We start from the raw sequence: 12,479 nt of genomic DNA on the forward strand, positions 1-12,479 counted from the left end.
ATCAGAAGCCGGACTTTGGTTTCCAAATGTTTTGGAAGTCAAATGGACTTCCGGAACGGATTCCTTTCGATTTCCAAGGTACAACTGTATTGTAAACTGCCCTGTGCTCGGATGAAGGGTGGCATAGAAATTTAAAGCAGTTTATAAATACCTTTAATTACATAAATAACACATGCCCTCTCTGTGTATCCCCACCACACTATTTGTTTGGTTAGGCAGAGAAAGAGTGACTTACACAGTGTCACCAGTAAGCTTTGCACGTGAGCAGGAATTTGAACTCGCATCTCCAACACTCTTTAACTCCTACATTATTGTGGCTTTATTGTTTGTTAGCTACCCCGGCGACAAAAATTAAAAACCTTACTTAAAATATGTTTCATTCTGTACAAATATGTATACGCTGGGGAGGATTTTAGAGCTAGAAGAGTCTCTGGGTATCCTCTAGTCCAGCTGTGCTCAGTGTGGGAATCTTACAACTTCAGCATTCCTGACAGATGGGTGTCCACCTTGTACTTAAATATTTCCAATAAAAGACACCACTACCTCCTCAGGCAGCATTTCCCACTGTCAAAAAGCTCTTCCCATTAGGAAGCTTTCGGATAATGTTCTGAACCAAAATCTGCACCCTTGCTACTTCCACTCACTACTTCTAACCACTGTCTCAACAAATCCCCCAAACATATCAGCCCGTACCATAATTGGTATATCTTTGAAAAAGGGCAACAACAGAGCAATAATTGAAATATGACTGGTTTATTGATTGAGCTTGAGACAGAAATTGATCACTGTGCAAAATTATTATCCTTGCCCCTTTCTGAATTGAGCGTGCATCTCACCCTAACAATCTTCATTCCCTCCTTCCATATTTATCTATAGTTATTAATGCACTTATGCAGCTGCACATCCCATTTCTGCACGATCTTCTAAATATTCCTCCTCTGCTCCGCCTGCCCAACACAAGGATGTGCTGTGTGACCTATTTTATGCAACATTCACATGTTTTCCCCCTACAAACTGCAGAACATGATTTCCCATCCATCTGCAATTGTGTGCTCTGATTAAGCCCCCCCACTGCTGTGCAACGTGGGATAAAAGTAGATTCCCATTCAGGCTCAGTTAAAATAAAATGCCCTCCAAAATCAAAACAGACGAGGAAATTAATGCCAAAAGCTGACACCTCAATTCCGCGTGCCTCCTTTCTCCTCTTTTGACAGCCAGAGGAGGAGGGCATAAGCACATGCATCCCAGTGTCTTTCCCTCCTCCATACTGGGAAATGTACTATTCAGAAACAAGCATGTGGCAAGTCAAGGCATCCGTTGGTCCCTCTGGGAAGTGGGCCTCAAGGGAGGCGACAGAAATGATTGTGGATAGGGATAGCAACAGCCCCTGAAAGCGAGATGCCCAACGTGTCAGCTATACAAGCAACTCCCATAGCAAACTCACGGTGCTCCGGCTTGCTCTGCATTTAGAGGGAGGAAGGAGGAGAGAGAATACACATATATATATTAGACAGTGATCCTCTGCTATGTCTTCTGAAAATGGGAGGTACTATTCCTAGTCACTGTAACCTTTCTTTTGAGCTTCTCAGGCACCTGCTTCCTGCTTCCCTCCCCCAAGTGTCTTCTGCAACACAAAAAGGCTTTGCTGGAGCAGGGGAAGGGGAAAGAGGAAGGAGGTGTTTACACACACACCTCTAACTGGTTAAAAGAGGTCCACTTGCTTGTTCCTTGCTCCCTCCTAATAAGGGAACTGGCCTCATGCTCATCTCTCTGAAGCTCTGAGTGATATGCCTTTCTCTACCCCCCTCAGTCATGTGACTGAAGTCTCACCCTCCTGGGTGCTCCATTAACATTCTTCCCCATTGGGCCACCATCTCCCCCCACCCCCGCCAAGCTCACCTTTTCACTGATGCAGTGGAAAGTGTTCACGTAACCAGCTCCTCCCAGTAATCCCTCGTAGAGTACCAGAGCGAAAACTATATAGATGCTGGGTAGAAACATTTTGGACACAGCGACCGAGAGGAACACCATGTTCAGGCACTAGGTTGGAGAGGGGAAGAAAGAGATAACATGTCAAGACCTTGACAAGTAGAGGAGAATGTTCTGTTGTGGGAAAAGGAGCAAAAGGTGGCAGTGATGGGTTATAAGCAGGACAGGAAAACATTACAAGGGTAAAGGTAAAGGGACCCCTGACCATTAGGTCCAGTCGTGGCCGACTCTGGGGTTGCGGCGCTCATCTCGCTTTATTGGCCGAGGGAGCCGGCGTACAGCTTCCGGGTCATGTGGCCAGCATGACTAAGCCACTTCTGGCGAACCAGAGCAGCGGACGGAAACGCCATTTACCTTCCCACTGGAGCGGTACCTATTTATCTACTTGCACTTGACGTGCTTTCGAACTGCTAGGTTGGCAGGAGCAGGGACTGAGCAACGGGAGCTCACCCCATCGCTGGGATTTGAACCACTAACCTTCTGATCAGCAAGTCCTAGGCTCTGTGGTTTAACCCATAGCGCCACCCGCGTCCCACATTACAAGGGTAGGAGACTTCAAAACAGATCAAAATAAGAGACTCAGCACTGCTCTACGGACATTAGCCTGCTCCTTCCTGCTGCTCAGGCAGTTCTTAAAGGCACAACAGGAGACTAAGCCAGCCTATCCAGAAGGACAATTTGCAGTGCAATAAATGTGTGGTCATGCTCCAAAAGGTTCACAGAAGTCTAGTTTCTCTTGCTTCTAAAGCAGGTGGGACAAACTGGTGGAATCTCCTCCCAGTTGGTGGAATCTCCTCCCACTGAAGCAGACCAAACACCAAGTCATTTGCATAGCCCCACCTATGAAGCAGGTGGGAGGAGTGACCCCATTCCTCCACCTCAGAAGCAAAACACAAAGGCCCAAGTTCAGTCCCTGGCATCCCCAGCTGAAAAGAGCTCAGATAGCAAGGCTTCCCTGCAGACTCTACAAAACTGGGCTAGATAGACCAAGGATGTGACTCCGTATAAGACAACCTCATTCGTTCACTGGCAGAGAAGGATCACAATACTTGGATTGCAACATCAGCATTATAACAGAAATGGGGGGATGAACATGTCTCAGAAGAGCAGAAAGGAATCATTCATGCAGGTGTCTGTTGGCGAGGGGAATGTTTTACCTGTAACACTGCAAGGAGCCATATGTGCCGAATCCGTATGCAGCTGGCGGAGGAACGAGAGACAAAGACCCCAGCCTGGTAGAGCATCTGGTACCTATAGGAGGCGGGGGAGGGGGGAATCAGGAGTTTTAGCTCCCAGCACTTTTCTAGTCTAACCTACCAACCCAAGCCAGACTGAGGTTCCAAAATCCCATCTCGTCTCACCTCCCAACCTTTCACTCACCAACGATATTGTTGCGCGTGAGTAAACGGAGCTTTATGGAAGTACAGCAGTTCAAACTAAGGAAGGAGAAGACAAAAGGGGGGGGAGGACCATTAATGGCGATGGATCAGAAGATTTAGCTCCACCTCCCTGGTAAAGAAGTCTCCACCCATCCCCAACTTTCACACTACTCACCAGGCCCTGGTTGATGAAGTATTCAGCAAAATACACAACAGCCAAAGGGATGAGGTATTTTAAGAGACCCTAGTAACAGAGAAGGCACATGTTAGTGCATCATGAGAAGGCCATGAAACCATGAGTCAATCAGAGGTATATGGTCGCCTTGAGTAATGCAGGCTTCACAAACAGCACCCTTTACTACTGGGGTCACATTTGCACCATACATTTAAAGAACAAGGCTTCCCCCCCAAAGAATCCTGGAAACCGTGGTTTGTTAAGGGTGCTGGGAAGGTGAGGGGTAAACTCACAATGAGGTCTTTTACATCTGGGATTAGTGAGAAGGGCTTCCAGATAAATTCCATGAAGAACCAAGACCTGGCCTTTGTTTAGCAATTGAATAGCATTCTCCCCGCATCCATTTTACGCATTATAACCCTGATTTCCTCTAGAATAGGGACATATTTACACGCAAACTTATATTGATACGATCTGTGATATGGACACCTTTAAACATGTGCTCCGAAATATCCTACGCCCTCTCTCATATTAAAAACCAAAAAACCACATACTGAGCCTGATTCCTACCTTGACCACCTGCCCCTTTTCTTGCAGGCTGAGCTGAGGGCTTTGTGTCTCTGGAGGAAGAAAAGGACGGTTGAAACGAGACAGCATAAAACAACCTTATTGGAATAATTGTGAAAAAAATCTGTACATAGTCAAGTGCCAAGGACATTACATGAAGAGTTACAGCAATATCTGTGAGCAACTCTCTCTTGTGCTTGGCATGAGCACAGTGCGTCATGGGTAAAGAAGCTGTGACAGCATTTCTTCCCAGGGATAAAGTCTTAAGATAAACAAGGTGCATTGTGGGTATAAATACTTAACCTGTCCCTTATATGCAATAGGTGGCACCACAGGAAGGTGAACCCGCCAGTAAAGGGATTGCTTACTGTTTTGAAGTGTAGCTTTATTCTCAAGGAGCGGCTGCTGAGTTGAGGAAGGAGAACGTAGAGACTTCTGTGGACGATTGCCCCAGCCGCAGCGAGGGGCCCCGGGGGGTGGAGCCAGCACAAAAGAATAACTATAGAGAAAGTGGGGAGGAAGAAGAAAATGGTCAAGGAGCCCAGGGGCCTTGAATAATCATTTAAACTTCTACTGCTATAAGCAGATACCTAATATGAGAGAGTTAGTCCTCACCTGGCCTGCATGATGACCGGAACAATGGTCATGAGGAGGAGGGTGTGCTGGGGGCTCAAGCCTGCCTCTGTCAGCCCAAGGTATGAAAGCGCCCCTAGCAGGCCAGCCCCACCTGTTCCAGAAGACCAGGCAGACACCACGGCACTGAGAAGGGTGGGGAGAGAAGCAGAAAGAACATGAGTCATAATGGGGGTGATATCTGGGTACCAGAAAGCACCCCCAGACCTAGTGTCAGTACCTAACTGACAAATACTGCACAAATTTATTCAAACCAAACACTGGCCCAGCTGTCAATCTTGTCCCTCCCCTTATACACCAGGCCTTTCTGATTTTTATTATCATTATCAGATAGGTATGCATGTTTGTTTAGTTAAATATATATCCACCCTTCACTGTGAAAATGAAACAAAAACAAAAAAACAGGCCAACAAAGTATCTTTTTCTAAAGTTGCTGGGGTGGTACAAAGCAACTAAGCTGGAAGGTTGTGGAGCCTGTTTCTTCAGATCAAAGGCAAAACAAGGATGCTTTGAAACAGAACCTGTGGCTGTAAAAAAATGTTATATCTGCCTTCCTCTTTCAAAGCCCTATGGCTGGAAGGAAGGAAGGAAGGAAGGCCTTGTGGGTTGGGGAACCTGTGGTTTTTCTATATGTTGTTGGACTCGGACTCCCATCAACCCAGGCAGCATGGTCAATGGTCAGGGATGATGAGAACTGTAGTCCATCAACATCTGGAGGGCCACAGGTTCCCCATCCCTAATCTAAAGAAACAGACCGCACCCATTGAGCAAGTAATGCATCTGACCCCACTACCAAATCTCCACCCTGCAGCCACTGTGTCCTTTTAGTTACCTGTCGAAGAAAGACGTGAGCGCAAGGAATGTTATTTCACCCAGGCCAGATGAAATACTGGCCAGCACGACACCTGCAGCAATTAGAAGGTGGAGAAAGACCCAGTCAATACAAAACATGCTGATGCTTCCCTCTTCTTTTCTGTTGGCCCTCACCGCTGGAGCACGCTATTAAGAGGCAGCGATTCTAAAGCAAGAGATCATATATGCTCAAGTCACAGCTTGAAAGATATGGGTGGTGCAATATAAAACTCGTAAGCCTCATGCTCTTGCTCCCCACAATTTTGGTAAAATCGTGCCTTCGAAGAATGAGAAGAAACAGCTGCAGAGGCTGTAACAATAAATAAGAAGGGTGACAAGCTCCCTGGGTTTCCCCGCCATAATTTGTGGACTACCTGCCTGCCCCCCACCCCGCCAACCCCATCTCCCGTGAAGATGCTTCTTACCTGCAAGGCTTTGGACTGTGCCTGTGGAGAAAGCCACCACGAGGAAACTACCCCAGGCCGTGATGACGCAGATGATGACACGCAAGCTGTGAGGGGTGGGGTGAGGGAAGGGGGGGTGAGATATAAGATAGGCAAATGGATGAGGCCTGAACTAACCATAAAGCCTCTTGCCATAGCTTCAACCTTCCCTTTTTTGCGGGAAATTCCCTTATTCCAGCGCCGTTTCCCGCTGCTTCCCGCAGCTATCCCGGATTGTTAGACATCCCGTAGACTGTCCCTGGGACAGGTGAGGCTGCTGATCCCTTATTTTCAAATCTGAAAGTTGACAGCTATGCCTCTTGCCCATATGTCACATACAAAAACAACCCCTCGTGACTACTAGGGCTGTTTATACATAATACCTTTAAAGCACATTCATAGCTCATTCTTCCTTCAAATAATTCTGGGCTCTGTGGTTTGACCCTCACAGAGTTACAATTCCCAGCAACTCTTGGCTTGGATATTACTTCACAATAACAAGGCAAGATATTTTTCTGTATACGGTAACAGAAAGGCCGCAAGTACATAATGTAATTTAACATCTTATCTTTTCCATGGATTATACGATTTTGTTCCAAATACACTTTGCCAAATTGTATGTCCATCGCACATGCACATTCCGTCTTGCGTTACGAGGGAATTTGGTATCTACCCAGACGACGCTTCCAGCGATCTGAGCCAACTCACCCATATGGGAGCAAGTGGATACAAAAAGGTGCGCTGAATTTGATGAGAAGGGTGGGCAGAATGTCAGCCAACAGCACGGCCTATAGGGGGCAGCAAAGAGATGGGAGTGAGCCAGTAGGTAGTGCCACACTCAAACCTGCCCCTGTCATCTCCCCGTACCCGACACTTACCCCGGTGGAGATGGCATTGCAGTCGTACCGAGAAGCGTTTGCAGGAACGCTGGGGGGAGTCTGAGGGAGCAATTGGGTACAAGAGGTTAAATGTAGGAGAGAATAATTTCATCAGCCATCATTTCACCATCTGTTTTCCAAGATTTTCCTCATTCCAGTATGAAAGTATAACTTATTCAATCGGGCATTCCATGGACTCAAGACCCACTTTGGGGTTCCATACTTGGGTCACAATCCCAATCAGGGCTGCAGTATGAGGGGAGGCAGGGTTTAATCCACGGATGGGAACCTATGGCCTTCCAGATGCTGTTGGACTCCAACTCCCAGCAGCCCCAGACACCATGGTCACTGGAGGGTCCCAGGTTCCTCAACCCAGCTTTAACCCTTCTCTCCCTTGCCATTTTCTTGATTTTTAGAATAGGGGCAAATATCAGCTGGGGGGGGGGGTTGGAACGGGGAGAGGGGGGAAAGATTAGGGGGCCCCTGGAGCTGCTTTTTGCAAAGAAAGATACATGACCAGTCTGAAGTCTGAAGGATTCAAAAAATGCAGTTAGAAGTCATGTCTAGTTTGACCTTTGCAGATTTTCAGACACTTTTTATTATGCTTTTAGTCCAACTTTCCATCAATGGGAGTTTAGAGACAGTGTAACATGATTTTACCCTCCCCCCACCATTTATCTCCACAGCAACTCTGGGAGGTAGGTTAGGCTAACTCCAGATCACCCAGTGAGCTTCATGGCTGTGTGGAAATTTGAACCCAGATCTCCCTGGTCCTATTCTAAACACTAAACAGTACAATATTAGCACCACTAAACGGCATTGTCAAACATACTGCTCATATTTATGACCAATATCAGCAACCAGCATGGCTGGTTTGTATAGGGCTCCCTGGTCATGTTGCAAGGCCCAGGTGGAGAGTGCCATTACGTACTGCTGCCATCTTAGCTAGCACTGGGTAATGTCACAATCTTCTCGATTAGTGCATGTGCTCACTAGCAGCGTAATGGCATGCCAATGCCTTCTTTGCCACGTACAATATCTGAATGGCTCTGTATTTCCCCCACTTACTAGTCCACTAATTTACAGAGCAAATCTGTTTGTAGTCAGATCCAACGCTCTGAGATGTTTGCCTTCACGTTTGCCTGAAATTTCCCCTCTGCTTAGAGTAGTTTGATCTTAAGAGGCCTTTCAAATATCCAAAGGCCCTGGCTAACCAAGTGCTAGAGCCAGCCTTAGTGGAGTACCAACATCCAAATAATCCTTTTTCATCTTTCGAACACACATGTGATGCACCCTCTGCCACAGTCCACAGTCCTGTGCATGTGTAGGCTCTAATCGCAGTGTTTCCCAACCTTGTGCCTCCAGCTGTTTTTGAACTACAACTCCCATCATCCCTGACTAGCAAGACCAGTGGCAAGGGATCATGGGAATTGTAGTCCAAAAACAGCTGGAGGCACAAGGTTGGGAAACACTGCTCTAATGCACCAGATCTGGCATACAGATGTTTTTCTATTCATCTCTCTCATCCAGGCTCAGATACTTTCTCTTGCTTTCTCCTGCACCGAGTACAATCTGTTTCTTGCTCTGTTTTATACACAAACACTCAAGTACTCCTCTCCTTTGAATACTCACTGGTTCAGTCCCATTGCCTGCTGGCACCTTCTGATGGCTGAGAATATCATGGGCAGCACTCAGCATTACCACATAGGCAAAGTTGTTGCAGAGTCCCAGCAACCTGTGGAGGGGAAAGCAGGCAAGTCAGAGCACCCAAAAATGCAAGACAGGAGAGTCAGGGTTATCATAGCATTTCTTTAATTTCTATTCTGCCTTTTTTCCAGGCCAGAGTTCAAGGGGGCATAGATAAGGTTCCCTGCTCCCAAGCAGCCTCTCATCCAGATTCAGTTCTGTCTAGCTTCAGCAAGGTTGCTGCATCGTGCCTTTAGACCATGGGTAGGCAAACTAAGGCCCGGGGGCCAGATCCAGCCCAATCGCCTTCTAAATCTGGCCCATAGATGGTCCAAGAATCAGCATGCTTTTAGATGATTATAATGTGTCCTTTTATTTAAAATGCATCTCTGGGTTATTTCCCCCCCCCCAAAAAAAATAGTCTGGCCCCCCAACAAAGTCTGAGGGACAGTGGACTGGCCCCCTGCTGAAAATTTTTGCTGACCCCTGCTTTCGACTATAGTCCCTTTTGAAAGCCCAGAATGGCATCCCCACACCCTCAGTTCCCTTGGGGGGTGTGTGTGAGAGTTCGTACAAATCTGGCTACAGCAAGCCCCACACAGCCCTCCAGTATGTTGCAATATGCTCAGATGTGGAGGATGCAACAAGGGAAGAGATCAAAAGAAAAGGAAATCTGATCCGTTTAGTGTCAGCAGAGCATACAGCAAAATGCACCAACGCATAGAAAGAGAAACCTGAGTTTAATCGAGCTGTCATTGTTCAAGAAATAACGCCACAAAGAAGCTGCTTTAAATAAAATAAGAAAGGAGGTTCTGCTTTTGTTCATGCTACGTAGCCTAGAAAAACTGGAAATAAAAAAGAGTGCCTCACCAGAAGCCCACGTTGTTCCTCCACTGGCTACAGGCATCCAGGGTGGTCTCAGGCTCGGCAGAGGGTGAGGCATCTTCATCTTCCCCTGTTTCTTGAGGGGGTGGAAGAGAAGCAGAGTCAGATAAGAAAACGGGGTGGGGGTGTTGAATGGGAAGGGGGGGTGAGAGATGGGAGCAAAGAAGACTCACCTTCAGAATCACTCGGGATGTGATGCCACAGACTCCCAGCAGGTCCCATGGCAGGCAGGGCAGAATGGGGTAGTGGGGGCGACTACCTATAACAAAAATGGGGGGGGGGGCATAGATAAAAACAGAAACCATAGCTGCCCTAGAAACCTCTTAACTACACTGAGATATCCTCTCCCTCTTGCACACACCAGTCTCTCTTTCTGTACCTTTAAGAAATCGGAGCCTTAGACCATCACCGCGTAGCTTTAGGTCATCACCGCCCCTCTTTGTATATCTAGGCGTAACAGATCCAAGAAGCTTCCTCTTAAGCGGCTGTCATGTGAAGCTGAAGTTGCCGCCTGACTTTGCTTCCGGGTTTGATGCCATTTCCTGCTCCCAGTGCCCTCACTTGTGTGCCCTGCCGATAAAGCCATCCATTAACGCAAGCACACGCTGGCAAACTAGCCGGTGTAATGAAGCTAGATTTGCCCTCAATATACATGGCTGCTTTACAACAACAATCTCCTCTGCCGGGAGAGCGTGATTGTCAGAAATTTATTGCAATAACGCTATTCATCGGGTAGCTGCAAATGAGTATGAACAGGTTCGGTAATGATCTCTTTCAGCTTCTGCCTTCTGGAAGAAGGTACAGGTTATAAAGACTAGAACTAGCCGCCTGAGAAACAGTTTTTATCCAAATGCGATTTTGGTTTTAAACGCAGTGTAAAGTAGTCTCTGTGGGAGTATATTGTATTTAATTATGGGGTATCAGAGTTTTAAGGGAGTTAACCAGGCTGGGATAGTTGGGATAGCAGGCTTGTTGGTTTTAAAATGTCTGATGTAGATTTTTTCAATTTCGTTATTCTGTATGGGACAACGAGAATAAAGATTATCGTATTGTATCGTTTCGTTATAATTTTAAATTAGGCATTCTACACGAGCTCTGTTAAAAGCATGCATGTTTTTAATGGAGTGACCAATTGCGGAGTTTTGCCATGTCTTTTATTTTGAAACATTTGCATCCCTCTATCCTGACCATTCAAAACACTTGAATTACGGTAGAATGTATATATTTAAAATTATAGCAGAAACCACAGCACCAGAGAAAAATCACAAAGTAAACCGGAAACAAAACAGACTCCTTAGTACCTTCCAGAACAGAAACATTTAAAAAAGTAAGTAAAAGCGTGGGGGGCCCAGTCATCCCAAGCAGGGTTGCCAACTTTGTTCTGACAAAATACAGGACAGGATGGCAGGCGGGCGGGCAGGGGGAGTTGGGGAAATTTTGTTTTTAATCTGGTGCTGAAATTACTTCAGAACAATCCATTACAATATATTGCAGCCAAACCTGATGGCCCCTCTGGAATTTGTCACATACACATGAATTTATAAATCTGTCTGTGCTTTGCTACCCTGAGCTTAAATACATGACCTTTCATGCACATGCAATTCATGCAGACCAGGGCAAAAAATAAATAAATAGGGGGCCATATTCTGATGAGGGGACGAGCTTTGCTCCACATGGTAAATTTCTGAAAGAGAGAAAAAATATTATCCCCTACTATGTTCAGAATTTGGGATTTTGGTTGCTCTCTGAGGGACAGTGCGGCATTCCCAGACTACAGCTCTGTGGATCTCTGTACCACCCATATTTTTCCAGATCAACTGCAAAGGAAGTCCCACTTTTTAATTTAGATGCTGGAATCCTTCCTGCATTCCTAAAGAAAATGGCCCTTTACAAGTTGTTTAAAGATTCTGGATTGAAGAAGTCTTCTCTCGAAGGATCTTTATATTGTACAAACCAACAATGAGTTTTATTTTAAGGACTTTACGTTTACGGAACTTCCTTGATCTGTGACCTCTCTCTCTGCACTCAGGCCAGAGGAAATAGATGTTATTCTTAACTGGTTCCTCTCAGGAAACACAACCCTGCAGAAGATATATGCGAGCGATTTGAAGCTGTAACTATTAGTACTCCAGGCATTCTAGGCTGCACACCCACCGTACATTTAAAGCACATGACTCCCCCAATAATTCTTGGAACTGTAGTTTACCCCTCACCAAGCTACAATTCCCAGCACCCTTAGCAAACTACAATTCCCTGGATTCTTTGGAGAAAGTCGTGTGCATTAAAAGTGTGCTGTGTGTATGTAGCCCAAGCTTCACACAATGTCCAGCTGTGGAGGCAGAACATAGCCATTGTGGCTAGTAGCCTTTGATAGCCTTATCCTGCATTTTGAAACATGGAATCATAGAACTGGAAGGGACCCAAGGATCATCTAGTCCAACCCCCTGCAATACAGGAATCTCAGCTAAAGCATCCATGACAGATGGCCATCCAACCTCTGCTTAGAAACCTCCAAGGAAGGAGAGTCCACCACCGCCCTAGGGGAGACAGCTCTTACTGTCAGAGTTTTTCTGCCTCTTTAGTCGGAATCTCCTTTCTTGAAACTTGAAGTCACTGGTTCGAGTCCTACCCTCCAGAGCAGGAGAAAAGAAGCTTGCTCTGTCTTCCATGTGACATCCCTTAAGATATTTGAAGATAGCTATCATATTTCCTCTCAGTCTCTTCTTTTCCATTTATTTGTCTAATCCTATGTTGGAGCCATATTTCTGAGGAAATAACCGAAGGTCACTTCCAGGTGAGCTATTTATGGAGCATTCACCCCGATCTGTTTGCACAAAGACTGAGCATTCGCTCCGATTCCTTTGGAGGGAGATTATACAGTGTTGCTTCAAGCAAGTTTTAATCCCACACTTTTGAGTGCATTTCCCCATCACCTTCCTTTTTGATTGGCGGAGCGGATGAGCTTCTTGAGAAAGAGCGTTAGCTCAACTTT

At 46.2% G+C, this 12,479-nt stretch overlaps 1 protein-coding gene across 2 annotated transcripts; it reads right to left on the reverse strand.

The window, feature by feature from the left end:
* Nucleotides 1–737: 737 nt before the first annotated feature.
* CLN3 (CLN3 lysosomal/endosomal transmembrane protein, battenin) lies at nt 738–10,024 on the reverse strand. 2 transcript variants are annotated; one of them, XM_083710393.1, is made up of 16 exons: nt 9,867–10,024; nt 9,661–9,746; nt 9,473–9,563; nt 8,549–8,651; nt 6,917–6,976; nt 6,747–6,826; nt 6,021–6,106; nt 5,576–5,648; nt 4,726–4,869; nt 4,479–4,609; nt 4,114–4,163; nt 3,544–3,612; nt 3,370–3,425; nt 3,147–3,240; nt 1,900–2,040; nt 738–1,460 (listed from the first exon to the last, which is right to left on the reverse strand). In XM_083710393.1, the coding sequence occupies exons 2-16, from the start codon at nt 9,707–9,709 to the stop codon at nt 1,341–1,343; spliced, it is 1,347 nt and encodes a 448-aa protein (XP_083566519.1). In that variant the 5' UTR covers nt 9,710–9,746; nt 9,867–10,024; the 3' UTR covers nt 738–1,340. The 2 variants fall into 2 exon arrangements, with proteins under 2 accessions (XP_083566519.1, XP_083566520.1); XM_083710394.1 differs by having other exon boundaries at nt 9,473–9,557; nt 9,867–10,021.
* Nucleotides 10,025–12,479: the final 2,455 nt, after the last annotated feature.

The sequence above is a fragment of the Podarcis gaigeae genome, assembly GCF_964106915.1.
Source record: "Podarcis gaigeae genome assembly, chromosome: 13".
Lineage (NCBI taxonomy): Eukaryota > Metazoa > Chordata > Lepidosauria > Squamata > Lacertidae > Podarcis > Podarcis gaigeae.